This window comes from Felis catus, chromosome C1 (genome assembly GCF_018350175.1).
Source record: "Felis catus isolate Fca126 chromosome C1, F.catus_Fca126_mat1.0, whole genome shotgun sequence".
Lineage (NCBI taxonomy): Eukaryota > Metazoa > Chordata > Mammalia > Carnivora > Felidae > Felis > Felis catus.
In genome coordinates this window covers 128,481,300-128,508,074 of record NC_058375.1, presented here as the reverse complement: position 1 = coordinate 128,508,074, position 26,775 = coordinate 128,481,300, and the positions used below count along the sequence as shown (strand labels likewise).

The window sequence follows — 26,775 nt, the reverse complement described above, 5'->3', positions numbered from 1 at the left end:
TTGTTTCTTATCTAACACACAGTCTCCTGAGGGCTCCAGGTCATGACTCCTTTATTCCTCAAGCTGTTTAATCAAAACAGTTAACAACAACAACACAGAAATCATCCTTAACGAATCTATGAATTCATTTAAAAAATGTACTGAGTTCCTATTAGGTACAGAGTGCTTGTTTGCACTGTGGTAGATGATCAACAGCAGATTCAGAAGGTATGGTAGGTGATATTCATGCCGTTCTGTTCTGGAAGGCAAACTTTTACAAACTGAGACTGTGATCTCATTTCTCACCCTTTCTGAAGCTACTCCTACAACCGAATGAAAATAGAAACTTCTTATCTGGAAAACCAGGCACACTGTTAGCAGAAGAAAGGTGGCCATTGGGCACAAATCAGATCAAGCTTCATGTGTCCATCCCTGCCCTGGGTAGTTGTTCTTATTTAATCTCCTTGATGATGTCAGTTTCAGCTGCTCTTTATAAGAAATCACTCTAAATCCTTCACACATATTACATAATAAGTAAAACCATGGAAGAAAGTACCACGTGCATAATATTGTTCTGGAACTACCCTACATTTGAACATTCACTCATTCATTCATTGTTTGCTGAGCATTTACTGTGAGCCAGGCATTTTTATAGGTGTTAACCATTCGAAGGTAGAGGAAAAAAGTAAATGAACAAAAAAGTAAATAAACATCCCTACATATGGGATGATTTGTAAGAACATTACCAACTATTATAAACATTCTTAAAGGATATGGTAATCATGTTCTGGATGCTCTAGTTCAACATACAAATTTTTGATTGTGTAATGATGTGAAAGTGAGACTCATTCAGTAGAAACCATACTTTGAATTTTGATCTTTTTCCACCCAGCAATATGCAATCTGATACTCTCATGATCAATGAGCTGCAGCTCCCAGTCAGCCATGTGATCACAAGGGTAAATTATAGATACACTTACAACCATTCTGTATCCATGCAACCATTCTGTTTTTCGCTTTCAGTACAGTAGTCAATAAATTACATGAGATATTCAGTACTAGTATAAAATAGGCTTTGTGTTAGATGATTTTGCCCAACTATAAGCTAATGTAAGCATTCTAAACACATTTAAGGTAGGTAAGGCTAAGCTATGATGGTTGGTAGGTTAGGTATAGTAAATGCATTTTCAACTTACAATCGTTTCATCCTGCCATGGGTTTATTGAGAGGTTACTCCATCATAAGTCAAAGAAGATCTTTTACAAGATTTTTAATATGCACGAACTAAGTGAACAAAGACTGAATGTTTTCAGTCTCCTGAATTCTCTAGAAATTAACAGTGACAGGCTGAAGCAGGTGTTGGACAAACATCTCTTCACAACACAGCAACCCTGTTCCAGCACTTACAGAATTCCAATGGGCAAAGAAAGCCAATAATCAAGCAAAGTTTTCCCTGCCATCCTTTTCCTTAGCCCTATCCCTGGTTTCAATATCATCTACAAAGATCTGTCAACTAATCCCCAGAGTTTTCTCAAAGAAAAATAATTTTTTCTGGAAAATCTAAAGTTGGGTGGAGTGCCTAAAAGAGATGTCAGGGAGAATCAGGCTGGTCATGGGTTGTGGACGAAGGGTGTTATACAGAGAAATCAAAGTAGGCTGCAGGAGACCCAGACACATTCCTCAGCGTGAGTGTGCACAGATAGATCATAATAAGGATAAATTCATGCATACCAGAGACAAGGACAGATGGATCATGAGAGCCAATCTATTCAGTGTCAGACCCAAACAGTGAAACAATGTTTTACAAATTGGCTTTTCTGTGCAGTAATATCACAGTATATGTAATAGGATCAACCACACAGCTTCTGACTTAAGATCTTTTTGGGAGTTTTAGTCTACATCCGTCACTGTCACCTTTTAATACTGCTGTCTTCTATTCAATTTCAAATTCTAAATGATCATTTAAGAGACAGAACAGCCATTTTTTTTTTGCATGAAAATTGTTGTCTCCTGATGAAGTGGTGAAAGTTGCTGGTAGGTCATCTGAGGTGTCATTTCCAGGAAAGGTGTTGACACTTTTCAATATGTTTGTGTGTTATGGTATCTTCAGCCTAACATAAACACAAGGGATCTGGGGTCACAGTTGTTCCGGCATCAGGTCATGCCTCAGTTATCTGACATTAAGCATTTAAAATACTTTCCTGGGGTGCCTGCTTGGGTGGCTCCATTGGTTAAGCTTCCCACCCTTGTTTTCAGCTCAGGTCATGATCTCATGATTCATGGGTTTGAGCCCTGCATCAAGTTTTACACTGATAGTGTGAAGCCCACTTGGGATTCTCTCTGCCCCCCTCTCTCTCTGCTGTTTGTTTTCTCTCTCAAAAAATATAAATAAATAAATAAATAAATAAATAAATAAATAAATAAATAAATAAAACTTTCCTTATGCTATCTAGTAAACGGGGCCACCTTATTTACAGTCTTAGAATGATTTTCACCATCCTCTTAGTTCAGATGTAGGATCGAATACTTCAGATGTTAATCAGGACATAAGAAAAAACACAAGTACCAAGGTAGCTTATAAAACACATCTTTCAATGTTTTGAGGTAGAGAATAGCATAGTGCCTAAGGTCATGATGCCCAATGGCAGGAGATAAACACACCCAGAGAAAAGATGACAAGTGACAAGCAGACTTCTCCCATCTCTCTCATTTCTATTCCCACCTCACAATATACAGTGTGAGTGCTTAATGTTACGTTGGAATGGACATAAACCTACAAGTAGCCCGAATGCTGAAGGAAGGGGTTTCTTGGAGTCTATACATGTCTTGGTTAAAACCATACTCTTGAAACAAACCTAAGGCTGTACTACACTAACTTCTTTATAGTTGTATAATTTCCTATGTTAGTGTCACAGACTAGCTTCTGTCTCTTTTCAAGTTTACGTAAGCTGGTTGCCCCAAGGAACTACCAAGATGTTCTGGTCTCAGAGAGCACTTGTGGAATGGGCTTCTCTTGCTTACCATTCCTTTCATGGGATCATGCCTCAGGGATTGGCACTCATAGTGTTTAGATCTAAAATGTTTACCGCTGAAGTCTAGCTGGTGAGACGAATAGCCCCAAAGCTATGTAGCTAAAGAACTTTTACAGCAGTATTAATATGCAGGACCTATGGTACTTCTCTAGCTCTTCCCTCTTCTTGGAGTATTCTTCCCCTAATTACTTAAAAGCTAATTTCCTCACTTCCTTCAAGTTCCCCCACCAGTTCAAATGAGGCAACTGTAATGACTCTGTTTAATTCTGTAACCTGAGCTGACCCCACATCCCAGCATCCCAGCAACCTTACTGTAATGTCTGATTTTTTTTCATAGCTCATGCACACAGTATATAGCTTATTTTATTTATTATATTTATTTGATGTACCTTCACTAAAATTTAAGCCCCATGACAAGGAGAGGACTTTGACTATTTTGTTCTCTGAGGTATCACAAACTTGGCACATAGCAAGAGGTCAATGTACATTTATTGAATGGATGAGCATGTTTCCTATAGCAAAGATGGTGGAAAGTAAAAGCCAAACAGCATTCTGAGAGACTTTAGAAAAGCACCATGAAGAGTCACAGAAATGTACATTTTCCTGCTGGGGAGAAATATGGTGAATTGGATTGCTTTATATATATGACTTGCTCATGAATTCTGGGAAAGGAGAAATGGACATTTTTGTTCCCTAATAGACTTTTTGTTTCCACTTCCCTTGTTCACAATGAATTTTAATCACCATGTCGCACTAGAAACCAAACTTAGTACGCAGCCTTTGTGCTTTCCTGTGGTAGATGCCACAGCTCAGATTTCAGACAAATAAGAATGTCAGCCAATGTTAATTTTGTTGTTATTTATGCATTCTCCTGGAATCAGTCACTAACATACCTTTCTCCCTAGGAAACACAGGTTGGTATTCAGTGACTTTTCTAAGATTCATATTTCCTACAAATTCACCATTTGAGAAGGTTTTTAAAAAATGTCAAACTAAGTAATGTTTCCAAACAGCAGAACTAGAAGGTCAGGTCCACTGCCAATGAAATTTGTCACATCTATTTTCAGATGTTAAGGTTCAATCAAATGAAGAACAATAAAGAAATTCATCTTGGATGCATCTTTAATTATTACCATTCCACACTATTTTGTTGGGAAAAAATGATACATATAAACACATGAATATGTGTATATATACCTTTATCTGTGTATGTGTCTTCACTACAACTATCATGAAAGTAATGGAAAGAATACTGACTTTGAGCCGAATAGACTTCAATATGAACAACATCAGTTTGCATCCCTTTTACTCTCAAAACTATCCTATTTTGATGAGAAATTTTATGTTCTTCTAAATAATCTTTGTTAAATTTCTGATATAGTTATTGGTGAACAGTAGGTACTCAATAAAAAGTCGCCATTATTTAACAAATACAGATGCAACTCAACTTTCTCATGATCATCAGAGAGAAATTGTTCTGACTTCTAAGAAAACTGTAATCATTTTCAACACAGAAAATAGAGGTAAAAATGGAAGGATGTCTATAAATTAACATTTGGAAGAGGTCACTAGCCATTTCATGTAAGGAATGAAAGAAAAGGGGATCAATGTCTATTTCATCATTAAACCTAGATTCTATTCCTAGAAGCCTAACATTGAGAACCCTTCTGAATTAGGCCTCCATAGAGAAAAAGATTTCACATTACCCAGAAGAAATAATTTCCTACCTCTTTAAATTACCATAGTATGCCTTCAAAGGAAAGGCGGTAGTATCTTTCTGGAGGAAATGAACACACCTCCAAACAGCAACAATAAGGGTTGCCATCTTGGTAGTGCTTCTATGTGCGGAGTACTGAGACTGACAGTTTACATACCTTGTCTGCAGGTGTTCAACCCTCAACACAGGCAGTATAATTAGACACATTTTATTGAAACGGGAAATGTCTTATAGAAGTTGTATAGCTTTCCCCAAAACACACAATTAATAAATGATGGTAATATAATTTTGATCCAGGTCTATCCAAAATCAAAAAGAACAAAGATCTCAGGATTTATGTCATTTCCAAATCCCATGCTGTCCCTTAATATCAGTGTTTTCATTTTATTTTTAGAGAGAGAAAGAGTGTAAGACTGTGAGCACGGGAGGGACAGAGGGAGAAGTAGGAGAATCTTAAGCAGGCACCACACCCAGCACGGAGCCTGATGTGGACTCCATCTCACAACTGTGAGATCACAACCTGACCCAAAAATCAAGAGTTAGACACGTAACTGACTGAGCCACCCAGGCACCCCCTAATATCAGTGTTTTTAAAGACTGGACACATACACAACTAGGGAGAATTCTGTGAGACAGTAAGTTAATCTGTAAAGGATAATAAACTACATCTATCTCTTCTGCTTCTGAGGTACAGAATGATATGAATCTAAGGGGTCAACTTGGTAAAAAATGAACAATCAGTATGTGAGGACTTGAATGCACACTGATTTCAATGGTGAAGTGGAGGAAGTGAGTGGCTAAGAATCTGACAACAGGCATTTGTCCCTTTATTCCTCTACCCCTGCCCCACCCGATATACACATTATTTCAGGTGCAAGAAATAGCTAAGCTCATCAATAATGCCTGTTGAGTTTGAGTGTTAGATTAATTGCTACAAGAAGATATTTTTTTTTTGCCTCATTTTACTTTTCACTGGGGAACTGATTCTCAAATTCTACAAACTACAAAAAAACAATAGGAAAGGTCTATCTAAAATAGCTACATATTTAACAGATAGAGCTCAGGGCAGCTGTCCAGCAGGAATTACCACAAATTTGTCCCCCAAAGACTTCTGAATGACTTACGTCATTATCAGACTTGGCCTACCATAATACAAGAACACAGAGAAAAATATACTGGAGGCCTTCACCAAGGGTCATACCTACAGTCAGGCAAAATATAAACAATATAAAAATATTAAAATACAGCTACTAATCTAGGTCAATGTTTTTCTCAAAATTCTCTGCATTAGAGACAATGTCATAGGGTAGCATGTATTAGGGATTGACTCTGTATACATTAGACAATGTATTAGGGGCTGTATATTAGAAACAGTTTCATAGGGTAGCAGTAACATTTAGAGACAGAACTGCATTAGAACTGGGGTGTCACCACCCATTAGCTATGTGACATGAAAAAGTATTTAAGCAACAACAGCCTCATTTACAAAATGACGATGCTATGAATAGCCTCTTAACTTGTTACAAAAATCAGGTGTGACATGTCAGGCAATGATAACTAATGGTTATTGAGCAATTATTATGTGCCAGGTTCTGGATGAAGTTAGTACTGCTAAAGGAGTAAACTAAGGCACTATACTTAAGTTCCTTGCTGAAGTTCACAAATTTAGAAAATCACAGAAATAGGATTAGAGCCCAGGGAATCAACACAGCCCATGCTCTTAAAGCACTGTGCTAGACTGCTTAGTATGGATCTCTATACTGAGTAAAGACACAACAGTTAGAAGTCACAGCTACTGGGGCGCCTGGGTGGCTCAGTCGGTTGAGCATCTGACTTCAGCTCGGGTCATGATCTCACAGTCTTTGAGTTCGAGCCCACGTCAGGCTCTGCTGACAGCTCAGAGCCCGGAGCCTGTTTCAGATTCTGTGTCTCCCTCTCTCTGACCCTCTCCTGTTCATGCTCTCTCTCTGTCTCAAAAATAAATAAACGTTTAAAAATTAAAAAAAAAAAAGTCACAGCTACTGTTATTATTGTTGAGATCCCTACACCACATAAAATGAGGTTTTGTAGAACACTGAATACTCATGCCAAAGAATGCACAATACCTGGGACATGGCTGCAAAAGTTCTTCAACAATGCAGGCCTCTTTCTCAAGAAGTTCAGGGCATTCCTTTCCACCTCCAATAGCAATGTGCTTCACATTCCGGCTCCTGCTTCTGAATCCTGGTGAGAGACTTCCTGAACGACATGTCTTGGAGCAAGGGCTCCAAGACGACCACTCAGTGGTTTCACAGTCTTTCGGCATGATGCAGGACTGGACAGTCAAAGGGAAGGAGTCTTGTGTGCAAAGGCTGAAAGAATAGAAGAAAAAAAACAGTAGGGTGTAGATTAAACAGATGCAACCAACATTATGAAGTGCCTGTTAAGGGGGAAAAAAACCCTGAAATTTGATATGAGCTTTCAAAGGATTTTAAAAAGTGTTAGAGGCATCATGATAAAATAATGAAGAACATACATCTTAAAAATGTATGTTCTCTTTTATCTGCAACTGTGAAGTGATTTCACTCTAGCAAAACACACATGTACACACTTATACCTTGTGCAAAGCATTATGAGAAATAACGACATTACCAGCAACAACCAAACTACAGAGGGAGCCCATATGTGCACTGACTGATGAATGGATAAGGAAGATGTAGTACACATATAAAATGGGATATTACTCAGCCATCAAAAAGAATGAAATCTTGCCATTTGCAACAATGAGGATGGAGCTAATGTATTATGCTAAGCAAAACCAATCAAAAAAAGACAAACACCATATGATTTTACTCATATGTGGAATTAAAGAAACAAAACAGATGAACATGTGGGAGGGTGGGCGAGAGGAAAGAGGGAAACAAACCGCAAGAGACTCTTACTGATAGAGAATAAACTGAGGGTTGATGGAGGGAAATGGGTGGGGGATGGGGTTGATGGGCTAGAGGGGTGATGGGCCTTAAGGAGGCTACTTGTGATGAGCGCTGGGTGTTGTAAATGATGAATTCCACTCCTGAAACCAATATCGTACTGTATGTTAACTAGCTAAAATTTAAATGTAAAAAATTAAAATAAAAAAATATAATAAAATACAAAAAAAAAGAAGAAGACGAAGAAGGAGGTTCTTCTAGTGTGTTGTCACCTGCACTATAACTTACAGCTGCCATTTACTGACTGGTTCCCACGTGTCACACACACTGTGCTGTATCTCACAGGTACTTTTTCGCAACAATCCCATGAGTTTATGTATTATTATCTCCAATTGTAGAAAATTTAAGCTCAAGAAGGCTAAACCATTTGTCTAAGGTCAAACAAAGGTAAAGGTAAGCTGTAGAGTATTGATCTATCCACTCTTTTCATTCTGGGCTATGAAAAAAACAAATGTGGTATCATGTTTCCCCACACCGTTAGGCTCTGAGCATCAGTTTCCTCATTTGCAAAATTCAGGTGCTATCAAATACTAACAATCTAGTTGGGAAACAAATAAATAAAGAGATGGGATAAGTGATAATGTGACGAATTCAACATGAAATAATTTATAATGATGAGGAGAAAAGTTGATGAGTCAGTGATAGACCATCTGGAAAGGCCAGGAGAATGGGAGGGGGTGAGGGTTTCTAAGAGAGAAGGACATATGAGCTGCATTTCTTTTAAAGATTGATAGGAGCTTCCCAGGCACAGAAAGAAGACTATTTTAGGCCACCAAAATAGTATATTTGAAGCCTTGATATAAAACTTTGTGGGGATGGAAACCAGTGTTATGCCAGAGCTGGATGTACTGTTTCACAAGAACTAACTAGTAACTTTTCACGAATTTTGCAAGCCAGTTGATTTCACTCAGATAGCTTAAAAATGGCCATGGTAGGAGTATTTACACTGCAAAAATCAACAGATGCTACTAATCAAGCCCCCCAGCCCCACCTTACCCTGACACCCCACCCCCAAGAACAGGTACTTAAACATTTATAAGCACATCAAAGGGCAGGGGGAAGTAAAAACCAATTTGTCAACTGTCATAATTTGTCAATTTATAAAGCATAAAGTTCAAAGAGGAAAGTGGATAGATATTAGGTTTGTGAATTCTTCAAAAGTATGTCTGGAAAGACTTCACGTCATCAGCTAAGAAATTTGGATTTAACTGAGCATTAAATAATTTACCTGAGGAAAATCAGACCCCACCAGGAAAATAATATTTTACATATTAATCAGTGTTCTTATTTTTTTTTTTTACTTTTTTTTGTTGTTAGCCTTTTCCTTATTATGTCAAAGGCATCCATTACCTTGGGGAAGAAAAGGATAATTTTGACAGGAACACAAGTCAATATATGTTCAAATACTGACTTCCCAAAGTGGGCGAGTGAAATCTGGTGGAGTAATGAACTAATCAGGATTAGGTAATGGTTGTTCTGCATGTTTCTGACTTGTGAAAATAATGCTGATAAGGAAGAGTCAACAACAGGGTAAGGGATTATAGAAGGTTATGTGCAGGGGAGAATAAAACATGATCAAATTTAAGCAAATTATAGTGAGGTTTCCATATTGATATCTTTCATTCCTTCATGAAGCCATGGAGAGTTAGTGTGGCTTTCAGAAGTCACAATGATATAAGATAAACCGTGTGTGTGTGTGTGTGTGTGTGTGTGTGTGTGTGTGTGTATTCAAGTCTATTCAGATCATATTCCTTTCAAAATGAAAAAAGACAATGTATACCTTATTACCATTGCTCACTCCAATGTTACATTTTGGGAGCTTGGGGTTAAGACATACTAGGAAGAACCTCTCTTGAAAATGCCCCACCTGTATCAGAATGTACTGTCTCTGTGCATTGTGGAAGTACGGGGAGAAGACTGTCTCTTTTGGTGTATAATACAACAGAAACATCAAGAAGTTTCTAGGTTTTCATTTTTCAGAAATTGTTATGGGCTTCCAAATTCATATATTGAAGTACTAACCCTCAGTACCTGAGAATGTGTCTCTATTTGAAGAGTCTTTAGAAAGGGTATTAAGTTAAAATGAGGTCACTAGGGTTAGCCCGAATCCAGTATGAATGGTCTCCTTACAAGAAGAGATTAGGAAACAGATACAGAGAAGGAGGACTATGTGAAGACACAGAGAGAAGACAACTGTCTACAAGCAAAAGAGAGAGAGCTCAGAAGAAACCAACCTCATTGACACCTGATCTTGAACTCTCCAGACTCCAGAACAGTGAGAAAATTAATTTCTGTTGTTTCAGCCACCCAGTCAGTGATACTTTGTTAAGGCAGCCCTAGCACACTAATACAGAAATTTAGTGATGTTTTTCAATTTGTGTGTTTTTAGAAATACACAAAATTTGCATGTTTTAGAGAAAAGTCTCACCTTCCAAGATGGACTTAATTCCTTTTATAAAGAAGGTCCCACACGATACAGTTCTCTGTCTACAGTTGTGGTGGTTTTGGTTTGGTTCTTCCCATTTACCAGCTTTCACTCTCGGTTGCTCATCTTCCCCAGAATGACTTTTCCTACTGGATCAGTTGAATGGATAACAAGACTTGCAAGGAGTTGCAGGGAATAATCAGGAAATTTTGCATTTTTGAAAAGGGATCCTAATTTTTGGAACTAGGAAGAGCATATGTTCCACTGATTACATATGTACTTACTTATTTTTTTAATGTTTATTTATTTTTGAAAGCATGGGCAGGGAAGGGGCAAAGAGAGAGGGAGACAGAGAATCCCAACCAGGCTCCATACTGTCAGCAGAGTCCAATGCAGGGCTCAAACTCATGAACCATGAGATCACAACCTGAGCCGAAACCAAGAGTCAGACGCTTAACCGACTGAACCACGCAGGTGCCCATATTTACTTATTTTTAGTGTTATTCTCACAAACCTACCTTCTTGGTTAAAAAAAATCATAAAAGCTGCCACATAGATCCCTGGTCTACTTTGATCAGTGAAATTCCATTTTACTGGAATAGGTAGACAAGCACTAAGTGGTGAATAAGAAATATTTGAGACTTGAAGTTTGCATCACAATATGTTAGCATGACCTTAGTCTCCCAGCTACTTAGCTTCACTATCTGCAGGAAAAAATAATAAAATGTGATTTACTCACCCCCTATCATAGTCATAATAACTTTTAGTATGTGTAAAATCACCTTATAAACTAAAGCCCATAAGAAATATTACTGTCTACACATAGAAATGGGAATAAAACTTTTCATAGAAGGTGGTATTTTTAATAAAACAGACATAAACTGTGGATTTGTCTTTTTAAAAAAGAGATGCTATGTAATTATATCTCCTTGACATTTACAGAACACATCATTTGTAAATTACTTCACAAGTATTCACTGTAAAGGAAATCACTGAAACTAAAAATTACTCTAATAATCCTTACTTCCTATGGAAATATAAGGAAATCTCTTTAGAAAAAAAGAACAAAAACTCATATAAGATAAAAATCAAGAGAAAGGTATCCTCCCTTCATCAAAACTGCAACAGTTAAAATAATGTTAAATACCTCAAACATTCAGAAAAGTAGACTTATATAACACATACTCCAAGACTTTACTAGCAGAAATGAACATTTATGTCAAATTTTGTTAAATAAAAAATTACAAATTCAGATAAAGTTCCCTGTGTCTCTTGTGATGCATTTCAAGCTGTCTTTTTCAGACACAGCCACTAACCTGACATTGATTTTTAGTACTCTCTACAATGTTTTTATACTTTAGATAAATATGTGTATGCTCATAACTATCATATAGCATTCATTGTCTTGCATGTTGCTAAATGTTTTACTTAAATGTTTTATTAAACATATTATTCTGGAAATTATTTTCCTCACTTAATATTATGACTTTTAGATCTATCTATGTTGACAAATACAGATAATGTTCATTTATTTTTACTGTTTGTATGAGTATCTAGCAATTCATTTATTCATTTTCCCATTATTGCACCTTTTGGTTGTGGTTAATTTCTTGCAATTCCAAAGGATTATAAATTGAGCCTCTTTTTATGTCTCTGTCCTACACATGTGTAAAATATTTTCTTCAGTATTTTTGCCTTGAGTTGGGCCATAAATATTCATATAATCAAATGTACTAGGTATTATGAGATTTCTCCTTTCTTACATGCCTTAAAGAGGTATTATCAGACTTACTTTTTCAAAATGTTGGAAAATTACATTTGTTTTTTGAGCTTACCATTGAGCTTTATATTCTTCTTGAATCTTTAATGACTATTCAGACTTCATCTCTTGTGAAGTGACCGCTCACATTGTTTGTCCATTAGGGTAGACTGCCTAACGCTCACCTTTTTCCCAAGATGGGAATTCCCCTGTCCTTGCTTCATTGTATACACCTGGATGTTAGCTCCATGAAAGCTGATTGGAGGAAGGGAGCTGTCAGGGCACTCTCACAAACTACATATAGATCCGCATTCCATCTGCATATTCACAGAATGATGTTTCATATTTACCTACATTCTATAGGTAAGGGAGTAACTTTTAGGCCTATTGGACACATCTATCATCAGAGTTACTTAGTGCCTATAATTGTTAGACCTCCCAAGAATCTTGTATTGATGGGGCGCCTGGGTGGCTCAGTCAGTTAAATGTCCGACTTCAGCTCAGGTTGTGATCTCATCATCCATGAGTTCAAGCCCCCCGTCAGGCTGTGTGCTGACAGTTCAGAGCCTGGAGCCTGCTTCAGATTCTGTGTCTCCCTCTCTCTCTGCCCCTCCAGCACTCACACTCTGTCTCTGTCTCTCAAAAATGAATAAATGTTAAAAAAAAAAAAAAAGAATCTTGGGGCACCTGGGTAGCTCAGTCAGTTAAACGTCTGACTACAGCTCAGGCCATGATCTCATGGTTCGTGAGTTCGAGCCCCATGTCAGGCTCTGGGCCGTGGAGCCTGCTTCGAATTCTGTGTCTCCCTCTCTATCTCTCTCTCTCTCTGCCCCTCCCCTGCTCTCTTTCTCTCTCAGAAAATGAATAAAACATTAAAAAAAATTTTTTTAAATCTTATATGAGAATCAAATAGGTTGTGGCAATAAACCCTGAAAATGAACGATTTAGCAAAATAACTGTTCATTTTCCTTTTGCATACAGCTCAGTGCGAACTCTCCTAGGAGGCACTCTACCTGAAGACTTAAGGATCTAGTTTGTGTTCATCTTACATATTCACTGTCTAGAATACACAGCTTCCACGTGGAGCTTCAGGAAGGGAAGGCAGAGGAGGAAGATGGCCCAAGGTGATTTAGAACTTTAGCCTAGAAGTGGCTTACATTACTTCTGTCTACATTTCATTGGCCAAATCAGTCAAATGGCTCCAATATAACTGCATAGAAGACAGTGAAATATCTTCCTCCGAGCCCCGGAAGACGCGAAAATGTGATAACCACATAGCTGTGTGTCTCCTCCAGCTGCGCCATGTAAACTGATTTGCTTCCTGCAGATCTTTCAACTGCAAGGGAACTCTCAGCTGTTTTCCACTCTGCTCGGTGAAAACCCTCATCTGTCTGCTTCCCGGCTCCCAACATTTGGTGACATTTCTATTTAGCTGCCAGATCCTTCCCTATTATACTCATCCTTGAGAGTTTATGCCTTTTTTATTCCTTTACTGTTAGGTAAGTGGGGTTCTAGAATATAGCAGTGATAAATGATTATGTTCATCTTGCCATATTTAACAAGAAGCCTGAAAAGTTATTTGACACAGAGCTTTGTTAAAGCCACATAAGGATCCAATCTATAAATTAACAAATTCCCGAAGAGCTAAATCTACATGACACATGGAAAAATTACTGGTTAGAAGTCATTAAAATGTATAAGTATCAAATATTGGAAGTATGCTCATTTTCATTAATCTTATTCTAAATTATGTAGTTTTTTTATAGAATTTAATACTTCCAAAATATGTTATGTAGTTAAAAAGTTATTTTTATGGAAGTGAAACTGCAACTAATCTGGGCCATTTGAAAGCAGTTATTCTAATGATTTAGCCAAAGCACTGCTATCCATCTGGTAGCAGCTCACCCAATCACAGCAGACTAACAAGAGAACAGTGGCTTTGAGCTAACAGATTCTAACTTAGAGAATGATCGCAAGATTACATCATGAAAATAACACTGGGGAATAAAATGTGAACGGAGAAATGAAGAGAAATGAACCAGAACTGAGACTGGCTTAAAAAAGAATACATTTGGGAAATAAGATAGAATACATGTTACTTATTTTAATGATTTTGACTCCAAACTAGTAGCATTTTTCTGACACCGGTCAAACTAATTGGGATATCTGAAAAGAGAATAAGAATGATAGCCCAAAGAAGAAAAAACAGGCACATAGCAAGTGTTATGTGAAACTCTGGATATTTTAGAAAGTGGACTAAAATGCAGAATGCCTATGACAATGTAAGATTCAGCAGGTAAAGACATTCAAGTAAGCAGAGTTTCTAAAATGTTGTCTGGAAGACAATTTGGAAAATGTTAAGAGTTTAAAATTACGAAGAAAAGATATTAAGGATTACTGAGAAATTTTAGCTGGAAGATTAGGAGTTTACTTTTTTTCTATAACCTGCTTTTTTGGCCAAATTCATCTGAGGTAAAAGATGTCTTGTTTAACAAAAATTATGTTTACGTTAGGTTAGAATGTGGAACCGAGGGGATGCTACTTAAGTTACTTAACTTTTTTTCTTTCTGATTCTCAATAAAATAAAACCAACCTATTGAAATGCCTCTGAATTTTTTCCCAGTTTTATCGAAAAATAACTGACATACATCACTATGTAAGTTTAACACATACAGCATGATAGTTTGATTTACATTATTGTGAAATGATGAACACAATAGGTTTAGCTAATGTCCATCTTACCAGATAGATAAAATAAAAATATAAAGAAGAAAAGAAAAAGTAAAAAAGAAATTTCTTTTCGTGATGAGGATTCTTAGGATTTACTCTTTTTTTCTTTTAAAATGTTTATTTATTTTGAGAGAGAGAGAGCACGAGCAGGGGAGGGGCAGAGAGAGAAAAGCAGAGAGAATCCCAAAGGTGCTCCGTGCTGTCAGTGCAGAGCCTGATGCGGGGCTCGATTCCACAAACTGTGCCATCATGACCTGAGCTGAAATCAACAGTGACTCAACTGACTGAGTCACCCAGGTACGCATAGAATTTACTGTCTGAACTTCCCTATATATCACAGAGCAGTGTCAGCTATAGTCATCATGCTACATATTACATCCTTATGTACTTATGTATGTATTTATTTACTTATTTATTTTAAAATTGGAAGTTTTTATCTTTTGACCACCTTCCTCTGTTTCTACCACCTCCCCACCCTCTGTCTCTGGCAAGCAGAAGTCTGATCTCTTTTTCTAGGAGGGTTTGTTTTTTTGTTTGTTTAAGATTACACACTGTGTCTCCGTTTCTCTCTGCTCCTCCCCTACTTTCACTCTCTCTCTCTCAAAAATAAATAAACATTAAAAAACATTTTTTAAAAAAGATTACACATATACGTGAGACCATGTAGTATTTATCTTTTCTGTCTGATTTATTTCATTTAGCATAATGCCTTCAAGGTCCATCCATGTCTTCACAAATGGTAGGGTTTTCTCATTTATTCTGCTTGAATAATATCCAATTATACTAATTTAATACAATATATATAGTGTGTGTATATATACACATGTATATATACATCTGTATACATATATGTGTGTATGTACACACAGATACAACACACACACTCTACAATCCACATTTTCTTTATCTATGCATCCATCAGTGGACACTTAGGTTGTGTCAATGAATGGTATTATACATATGGTGCTATGAACATGGGGGTGAAGGTATCTTTTTAATTTTTTTGTAATGTTTATTTTTGTGTGTGAGAGAGAGACAGAGTGAGCGGGGGAGGACAGAGAGAGAGACACAGAATCCAAAGCAGCTCCAGGCTCTGAGTGATCAGCACAGAGCCCGACGCAGGGCTCAAACACATGAACCTTGAGATCATGACCTGAGCCGAAGTCGGATGCTCAACCGACTGAGCCACCCAGGCGCCCCTGAAGATATCTTTTTAAGGTTACTGTTTTCATTTCTTTTGGCTATATTCTCAAAAATGGAATTGAAAGACCATACTGTAGTTCAATTTTTATTTTTCAGGATCCTTCACACTGCTGTCCAAGTTACAATCCCACCAACGGTGCACAAGGGCTCTCTTTCCCCACATCCACACCAGCATTTAACTGTTGTCTTTTTGACGGTGGTCATTCTAACACACATGAGGTAATATCTGAATTTTAATTTGCATTTCTCTAATTACTAATGATGTTGAGCATCTTTTTATATATCTGTTGGCCATTTGAGTATCTTCTTTGAAGAAATGTTTATTCAGTTCCTTTGCCAATTTTTAAATCGGAGTATGTATTATGTATGTATGTATGTATGTACGTATGTCTGTATGTACATATGTATTGAGTTGTATGATTCTTTAAATATATTGGATATTAACTCCTTATCAGATACAAGGTTTGAAGATACTTTTTTTCCCCATTCTCTATGTTATCTTTTCATTTTGTTGATAGTTTCTTTTGCTGTGCAGAAAAAAAAAAAACTTTTTTAGTTTTATATAGCCCCACTATATATTTTATTTTGTTTCTTGTGGTTAAGGTGTTACATCCAAAAAATCATTACCAAGATCCATGTCAAGGAGTGTTATTCTCTTTTTTGTTTCTGGGATTTTCATGGTTTCAGGTCTTATATTTAACTCTTTAATCTATTTCAAGGGAATTTTTGCAAGTGGTATAAAATATGGGTTGAGTTTCATTCTTTTACAATATGGTACCCAATTATCCCAGAACCACTTATTGAAGAAACGTTCTTTTTTCCATTAAGTATTCTAGCTCCACTGTCAAATATTACTTGACCATATATGTTTGGGTTAATTTCTGGGCCCTAAATTCATTCCACTGGTCCATTTATCTGTTTTTACTCCAGTACCATACTATTTTGATGACTATAACTTTTTCTAAGTTTATTGATTTATTGTGAGAGACAGAAAGAAAGTGGAAGGGGCAAAGAGAGGAAAACAGAAAGAATCCCAGGCAGGCTTCATACCATTGACACAGGGCTTGATGAGGAACTCGAACTCACGAACCATAAGATCATGACCTGAGCCAATGGCATCATTGCTTAACCAATTGAGCCACCCAGGTGCCCATGATAACTATAGATTTATAGTATAGATGGAAATAAAGAAGTGTCCTGCCTCCTGCTTTTTTCTTCTTATGATTTATTTGGCTCTCTAGGGATTCCTGTGATCCATATAAACTTCAGGAGTATTTTCAATTTCTGTAAAAAATGTCATTGAAATCCTCATAGGGATAACATAACCTATAAATGGCTTTCGGTAATATTGACATTTTAACAATATTAATTCTGCTAACCCAGGAACATGAAATACCTTTCCATTTATTTGTGTCTTCTTTGATTTGTCATCAATGTTTTGTAGTTAGCTATTTCAACTCCTTATTTAAGTATGTTCCTAAGCATTTTAACGTTTTTGATGTCATTGTAAAATAGGATTTATTTATTTATTTTTCAAAAATTTTGTTGTTAATGTATGGAAATGCTAGTAATTTTTGAATATTCATTTTGTATCCTGTAACTTTACTGAATTTATTGATTAAATCTAACAAGTGGTGTTTTTTGTTGTTGTTGTTGTTTCATTTTGTTTTAGGTTTTTTTGGTTGAATCTTTAGGATTTTCTATACAAAGATGTCATCTGCAAATAGAGACAATTTTACTTCTTCCTTTTTAATTCTTATACCTTTATTTTTTCTTACCTGATTGCTCTAGCTAGGACTTCTAGTACTATGTTGAATAGAACTGATGAAAGTGGACACCCTTGTCTTGTTCCTGATATTAGAGAAAAAACTTCCAACTTTTCAACACTGTGTTTGATGTTAGCTGTGGAATTTTCATATAATGCCTTTACTATGTTGAGATATGTTCCTTATATACCTAATTTATTAAGAATTTTTATCATAAATGGATGTTGAATTTTGTCAAATGCTTTTTCTGCATCTACTGAGATTCTTTCTTTCCATTAATGTAATGTATCACATTGATTGATTTGTGTGTATTGAAACATGTTTGCATCCAGAAATAAATCCCACCTGATCATACCATACCATCATTTTAATGTGTTGCTAATTTCAGTTTGTTAGTATTTTATTGAGAATGTTTGCATCAATATTTATCAGGGTTATTGACCTATAGTTTTCTTTTCTAGCTGTGTCCTTTCCTGGTTTTAGTATCAGGATAGTGCTAGCCTCCTAAAATGAGTTTGGGACTGTTCCATCCTCTTTAATTTTTTGGAAGAGTTTGAGAAGGAATTGTGTTGGTTCCTTTTCAAATGTGTGGTAAAATTCACCAGAAAAGTCATCTGGTCCTGGGCACTTCTATGTTGAGTGATTTTTGATTACTGAATCAATCTCCTTTATAGTAATTGGTCTACCAGATTTTCTGTTTCTTCCTGATTTAGTAAATCGTATGTTTCTAATAATTTTCCCATTTCTTCTAGGTTGTCCAGTTTGTTGGATTATAGCTATTCAGAGTGGCCCTTCATGATCCTATCAATTTCTGTTGTATCAGTTTTTAACAACTCTTCTTTCACTTATAATTTCTAAATTAGAAGTTACTGTATTTTTTCTTTGGCTAATCTAGCTATGGGTTTGTTAATTTTGTTTATCTTTTCAAATAACCAACTCTGTTTACTAATCTTTTATATTGGCTTTCTGTTCTCTATTTCATTTATGTCTGCTCTAATATTTATTAATTATTTTATTTGACTAACTTTGGGCTCAGTTTGTTTTCCTTTCCCATATTCTTTAAGGGTCAGAGCTAGGTTGTTTATTAAGGATCTTTTTTGCTTCCTAATGTAGGCATTTACTGCTATAAACTTCCCTCTTAGAACTGCTTTTGCTGTATCCCATAAGTTACGGGATATGGTATGTTGTTTGTCTTCATTTGTCTTTCTTGAGAAAACTTTTTTAAAATATCTATTTATTTTTTAGGAGAGTGCAGTTGGGTGGGGATGGGGCACAAAGAGGGGGACAGAGGATCTGAAGTGGGTTCTGCACTGACAGGCTGATATCAGTGAGCCTGATGTGGGGCTCAAACTCATAAACTGGGCGATCATGACCTGAGCCAAAGTTGGATGCTCAACTAACTGAGACACCCAGGTACTCCGAGGAAACTTTCTTTATTTCTCCTTTCATTTATTCTTCAATCCACTGGTTGTTCAGGACAGTGTTGTCTAATATCCATGTGTTTGTAATTTTTCTAGTTTTCCTCTTATTACTGATTTCAAGTTTCATGCCATCGTGGACAGAGAAGACATTGATATGATATCAATCCTGTTGAATTTTCTAAGACTTGCTTTCTGGCATTACATGTGTTCTAACCTATATAACATTCCATGTTTATGTGAAAGGAATGCATAGGGACATCGTGGTGGCTCATTCAGTTGACCGTCCTGCTCTTGATTTCAGCTTAGGTCACGATCCCAGGGTCATGGGATCAAGCCCCACGTTGGGCTCCATGTTCAGTTAGGAATTATCTCCCTCTCTTTCTCTCTCTATTTCTTTAAAAAAGTAAAAAAAAAACATACATAAAGAAAAGAACATGTATTCTGATTCTGCTGTTGTTGGATAGAATGTTCTGTGTGTGCGTGTTAGGTCTATTAGGTCTACAGTGCTGTTTAAATCTGCCCTTTCCTCAATCAACAAAAACTAAAAGGCAACCGGCAGAATGGGAAAAGATATTTGCAAATGACATATCAGATAAAGGGTTAGTATCCTAAATCTATAAATAACTTACCAAACTCAACACCCAAAAAACAAATAATCCAGTGAACAAATGGGCAGAAGACATGAATAGACACTGTTCCAAAGAAGACATCCAGATGGCCAACAGACACATGAAACGATGCTCAATGTCACTCATCATCAGGGAAATACAAATCAAAGCCACAATGAGATACCACCTCACACCACTCAGAGCAGCTAAAATGAACAATTCAAGAAACTACAGATGCTGGTGAGGATGTGGAGAAACAGGAACCCTCTTGCACTGTTGGTGGGAATGCAAACTGGTGCAGCCGCTCTGGAAAACAGTGTGGAGGTTCCTCAAAAAATTAAAAATAGAACTACCCTATAACCCAGAAATAGCACTATTATAAATTTATCCAAGGGATATAGGAGTGCTGATTCATAGGGGCACATGTACCCCAATGTTTATAGCAGCACTTTCAACAATAGCCACATTATGGAAAGAGCGTAAATGTTCATCAACTGATGAATGGATAAAGAAGATGTGGTTTATATATACAATGGAATACTACCTGGCAATGAGAAAGAATGAAATCTGGCCATTTGCAGCAATGTGGATGGAACTGGAAGGTATTATGCTGAGTGAAATAAGTCAAAGGACAGATAATCATATGTTTTCACTCATATGTGGATCTTGAGAAACTTAACAGAAGTCCATGGGGGAAAGGAAGGGGAAAAAAATAGTTACAAACAGAGAGGGAGGGAGGGAGGGTTGATGGGGGGTGGGGGAGAGGGGAAAATGGGTAATGGGCATCGAGGAGGGCACTTGTTGGGATGAGCGCTGGATGTTGTATGGTAGCCAGTTTGACAATAAATTATATTAATGAAAAAGCAAAAAAACAAATTTGCCGTTTCCTTATTGACTCTCTGTCTGGATGATTTATACACTGTTGACAGGTATTAAAGTCCCCAACTATTACTATATTACTGTTTATTCTCCTGTTAGCTTTGTTAGTATGTGCTTTATATACTTACGTGCTATAATACTGGGCACATAAATATTTATAATTGTTATATGTTCTTGATGCACTGACCTAATTATCACTATATAATGACCTTCTTTGTCTCTTTCACCATATTTAGTTTAAGTCTATTTTGTCTGATATAAGTATAGGTACCCTGGATTTTTTTTTTTATTGCCATTTGCTTGAAATACTTTTTTTCCATCCCTTCACTCTAAGTCTATGTGTGTTATTAGGGCTAATGTGAGTCTCTTCTTGGTAGCGTTTTGTTAGATCTTGTATGTTTTTTTCCTCCATTCTGCCATTTTATATGTCTTAAATTTAAAGTAACTATTGTTAAGTAAGGACTTACTGTTCTTATATCGTTAATGGTTTTCTGTTTGTTTTGTAGATTCAAAGTTCTTTATTTTTTATTTTATTGTCTTTTTGTGTGTTTTGATATCTTTGGGCACTATTCTTTGTCTTCATCAAGTTCTTTTGCATAGTTACTACAGAATTTCCCCTTGTGGTTGCCAGGAGACTTATATAAAATATCTAAAATTTATAGCAACCTCTTTCTTTGAACTGGTAACTTCGATGGAACTCACAAACTTTATGCTCACTACCCCCACTTACATTTCAGGTTTTTGCTATTATAATTTACATGCTTTTTCTTTTTTATTGAGTAGTTAATAAGAGATTGTTGTAGTCATTATTTTTACTATATCCTTTCTTTAACTTTTAAACCAGAGTTGTAAAGTGATCTATGCACCACTGTTATCATATTGCAAAACTTAACTATGGCTATATATTTACCATTACCAGTGAGTTTTGTTTTCTTTTTTTTTTTTTTTTTTGCTTTTTACATATCTTTTTATGTTTCCATGATGATAATTAGTGTTGTTTACTTCCACTCAAAGAATTCCCTTTAGCAATTCTTGTAAGGCAGGTTTGGTTGTAATAAACTCCCTCAGCTTTTGTTTGTGTGAGAAAGTTGTTATCCTTCCTTAATTCTGAAGAGCCTCACCAGGTATAGAGTTCTTAGTTGACATCTTTGTTTTTCTTTCAATATTTTGAATATATCATCTCATTCCCTCCTGACCTGAAAAGTTTCCTCTTAATTTCTTATTTTTACTTACATGATTTTAAACTTTTCAATAGGTGATAAAACTAACATCATGCACTAATTCTAAAATAGCAATGTGAAATTTTATTTTTTTAATGTTTATTTATTTTTGAGAGAGAGAGAGAAAATACAGTGGGGAGGGGAAGAGAGAGAGAGAAAGAGATTGGGAGACACAGAATCTGAAGCAGGCTTCAGGCTCTGATCTGTCAGCACAGAGGCCAATGCAGAGCTCAAACCCACAAACTGTGAGATCATGATCTGAGCCTAAGTTGGATGCTTGACTGACTGAGCCACCCAGGAGCCCAATAAAATTATATTTTAAATATGATGTTCAGGGGTGGCTGGGTGGCTCACTTGGCTAAGCATCCAACTCATAATTTCAGCTCAGGTCCTGGTGGGATCAAGCTCCGCCTTGGGCTCTGGGCTGACAGCATGGAGCCTGCTTGGGATTCTCTCTCTTCCTCTCTCTCTGCTCCTCCCCTGCTCACACACACACACTCTCTCTCTCCCTCTCTCAAAATAAATAAATATTATAAAAAAATAAGCAAACAAACAAACAAATAAGCTGTTCAGTTGGTTGGGTGAGATGGACAAATTGTGCTATAAATACAAAGATAAGCACAGAGATATATTGAGACATGAAATTTTTAGAAGGAATGTCCTTGAAAGTGATATTATATTAAAATGGAATGTTTTTAGTATTGTGATCATTTCCTGTTTCTAGAAAACATTATTATTCAACATTGATTCAACATTTGCACATGTAGTGCAAATTCCAGAATAAAATGAATTCTATTTTCTCCAAATTTCTTAGAATATCAAGAATGATAAGTAAGTACATATTTTTGGATGTGTGTGCAAGCAGTTAAAGATAAAAACCATATTAGCAATGACCTGAAGGTCTTAGCCACTACCCTCTTTTTAGAGAAGTAAACTGATGTTCTAAAAAATCACTCTAATAGGCACACATGAAAGAACAGAATGGTCAAGATTAAAATTAAATCCCTGTCTTTTAGGCCAAAATTAAGTTTACAGGCAATCCATGTGAGAGTTCCTCTGGTTACCAACTCAAATTTATAAGATCTGACAGTGCATTGAAAATAAAACATAAAAAGCCTATCATGACTTCTAGGTTTGCAGAACAAAGGCAGTTGCCTAACTATGAATTTCTTCCACCACCATTGCACCAAAAAATTATCAAAAAGAAAAGCAAATAAAATCACACATGACCCTATGGTCACCATTGCTAGAGACAGAGAACATGAACATCCATACACACAAACACACACACACACACACACACACACACACACACACACACCTTCAAATTATGTATAAGTAGAAAAGTTCTAACAGATTACTCACTGACCACCTACAGATTCAACCTACTGGTTGGAAAAAGTAAGAGAGGAACATCCCAGGAGATTCTATGCAAAAGACTACAGAGGAGTGAAAGGTTTGAGCAAAGTGCAGACAAATCATTTCAATAAGAAGAAAGTTCACCAATAACTTCAAAATACAGAATATGGGTCAGAACATGGTAGCCTGCAGTGCACATACAGACAAGGGCCCTGAAAGTGACAGTCTTAGAGAAGCATCCCCTGGGGGATTATCATACAGAGAGAAAATGGCTGGTAGGTCTTAGAGAGGAGGCAAGGAAGGGAAGGAAGGAAATAGAGGGAGGAAACAAAGGCTCCTATGGAAGCAAACATGAAACAAGGCATACCAATCTTCCCCGACCACTACCACTCACAACAACATCCATAAATAAAACTTCACAAAAGAGGGCAAAACTGACAGAGAATATTTTTGAAACAGACGCTGTGTTCAAGAAATGAATAAGAACAGAAATAAAGCAGACTACATCCACTCAAAACTATAAAGAAAAATCAGAAAGTGTACAAGATTTTTTGCTGGTAAGCAGTATCTTCTAGCAGCAATAAACAGGAATGAAGCTAAAAATATATTGAAATATAGCATAAGAAACTACAGTAAATATCCTCAAACAAACATGTGGAGATATTTTTAAAACCTTCTTGAATCAGAAATATAGAAGCTAAGACCAGAATGGACCAAAAAAAAAAAAAAAAACAAGAAGAAATAAAATAAAAGGAGACTTAATTGAACTGAGGGGGAAAACACACACACACACACACACACACACACACACACACACAGAAGAAAAGATCACTTCAAAAAACAAATAGAGAATTACAAGATGCCCATGAAAGAACAGATTCAAATGAACACAAAATATAGGCTACTGAAAAAGTACTACAGAAAAAAACAAAGAGAAATAAGATGAGGTTAAGGAAGGAAGAAAAGTGGACCAGAGAAAGTGGAATCAATAATAGGAAGTGGATGGGATGCCCGGGTGGCTCAGTCCATTAAATGTCTAACTTCATCTCAGGTCATGATCTCATAGTTCATGAGTTTGAGCCCTGCGTTGGGCTCTGTGCTGACAGCTCAGAGGCTGAAGCCTGCTTTGGATTCTGTCTCTCCCTCTCTCTGCCTCTCCCCTGTTCATACTCTCTCTTTCTCTCAAAAATAAATAAACAATAAAAAATTTTTTTTAATAATGGGAAGTGGAAAGTAGGCAAGAAAGTCCAATATATTAGATGTCCCTTGAGGGGAAATACATTAGAATAAATCAGTGTTTAAAAATATAATCCAAAAATATTTTCTAAAAATAAAAGAAAACCTGAATTGTATACATTGAAATCTATACATTTCTATACACCAAGAAATCTGACCCAGAACAGTCAACTCTGAGATACAAACTAGAAAAACTACTATAACTTAAAGATAAAGAAAAGTAACCAGACAAAAAGATAAAATAATTAACAAAGGCCAAAAAATAAACTGGCGACAGGCTTTTCAGACACAACATACAAATCAAGGCTGCAGGGAAGTAGTGATTTCCAAGAAACGTAAAGAGAAAATGTGAACCAAGAATATTATATCCTGCTGAGCTGTTCTTCAAATAGTTTTTAACCTACCAAATTCAGGAAATATTTTATATGCTGTGACGTACCATAGTAATCCACTGGATGTTGGGCTGTATCCCACCAAAGGCCATTTGAAAGGCTTTGGCTAAATGACTGAACTGAAGCATTTCATATATATAACTGTAAAACTAAGATTATACTGAGCGTGTGTAGAAGAATAATATGTAAATATTATATGTGCTGACAAGTAGAAAGAATTCACCTAAAATATAAAGGGTAAGAAAGAGAAAAATGGAAAAGTAGAATAAGATAGAAAAGAGTAATTTAAAACTATCATAACACAGGGGTGCTTGGGTGGCTCAGTCAGGTAAGCCTATGACTCTTGATCTCAGATCAGCTCTTGATCTCAGGGTCATGAATTTCAGCTCTGCATTGGGTTCCATGCTGGGCGTGAAGGCTATTTTAAAAAGAAAAGAAAGAGGGTAGGGGTGCCTGTGTGGCTCAGTCAGTTAAGCTGCCAACTTTGGCTCAGGTCATGATCTCATAGTTCATGAGTTTGAGCCCCCTGTCCGGCTCTGTGCTGACAGCTCAGAGCCTGGAGCCTGCTTCTGATTCTGTGTCTCCCTCTATCTCTGCCCCTCCCCTGCTAGTCTCTCTCTCTCTCTCTCTCTCTCTCTCTCTCTCTCTCTCTCTCTCAAAAATAAGTAAACATTTAAAAAAAATTTTTAAAAAGGGTAAAACTAACATAACACATACTAATAGCTTAGGTTAGATAAAGGAGAGGAAAAGGCACTATAAAAAGAGTTAATATAAATATAGTCCTTAGAACAAAAATACAAACATTCCTAAATACCAAAACTATATTTAAAAGCAAGATGTATATTCCAAATAAAGACACATAGTAAATACGACATTATATACACTATAATTCAACATAAGATGACAGAACTGAGACCAGTCAAGAGTCATATCAACCAATGTGAAGGTTAATTCATTTGTTAGAAGAAATTTAATGTTTATATCCACTCACAAAGCAAAATCCAACTCCATGCTGATGGTGAATATGAGACATACTTAAAGTATGGTGATTCGGGGCATCTGGGTGGCTTAGTCGGTTAAGTGTCCAACTTCCGCTCAGGTCATGATCTCACAGTTCATGTGTTCAAGGCCCACATGGAGCTCTTTGCTATCAGTGCAGAGCCAGCTTCAGATACTCTGTCCCCCTCTTTCTCTGCCTCTCCTCTGTACACACTGTTTCTCTCTCTCTCTCTCTGTGTGTCTCAAAAATAAACATTTTTTTAAAGTGTAGTGATTGGAAAAGGCTAAAAATAAAGGGATAGACAAAGGTTTATCAGGCAAATGAAAACAAAAAGAATGCACGCGTTGCAGTCTTCATATCAAACAAAGTGAAATTGCCCAAAAATGATTAGAAGAGTCAAATAAGCATACCTGATAATGTTAAAAGCTACATTCCACAGTGAAGAGCAGTTTTTAATGTCCGTGTGCCAAATAATACAAGCAACCGTGCACAGAAAAAAATATATAAGATGCAGAAGAAACAGACACAAATGCTAATAATAGGGAATCTAACAATCGTTTTCAGTCTAAGGACAAGTGGACAAAACATAAGTAAAGATATTAAAAAACCTAAATTGTCTAATCAGTAAGGTACATATATACTCACACCAATAATAGAAGATAAACCTTCTTAAGCGTACAGAGAACATTTATAAAGATTGCTCATAGATTATAACACAAAGAAAACATCAATAGGTTGTATAAAATAGAAATATCATACTTATTAAGATAAATTAAATACCCTATCCAAAACCATTTCTTAGAAAAAGAACAAAAATAAATACAAATGAAGCATGAGGAAGTAAATAATGAAGAAAAATGTCAAAATTAATGAGGCAGGGAACATAAAAACAGTAGGCCGAGTTCATAATCCAAAATCGTGTTTTGTTTAAAAACATTAACCAGAATACAAACCACTAGTTTAAATAATAACTGAAGAGATAAAGGATAGATATATAAAAATTTAAAAATGACACAGGGTAGGGCACCTGTGTGGCTCAGGCTAAGCTTCTGACTTCAGTTCAAGTCATTATCTCTCAGT

At 36.3% G+C, this 26,775-nt stretch overlaps 1 protein-coding gene across 8 annotated transcripts in view; it reads right to left on the bottom strand.

Moving 5' to 3' along the window:
* THSD7B (thrombospondin type 1 domain containing 7B) overlaps window positions 1-26,775 on the bottom strand; it is a 1,583,202-nt gene that overhangs the window by 537,477 nt on the left and 1,018,950 nt on the right. For all 8 annotated transcript variants that reach the window (XM_045033714.1, XM_045033716.1, XM_045033715.1 and 5 more), the window contains one exon: window positions 6,834-7,079. In XM_045033714.1, coding sequence (XP_044889649.1) covers window positions 6,834-7,079 — 246 coding nt within the window. The remainder of the gene's footprint in view (window positions 1-6,833; window positions 7,080-26,775) is intronic.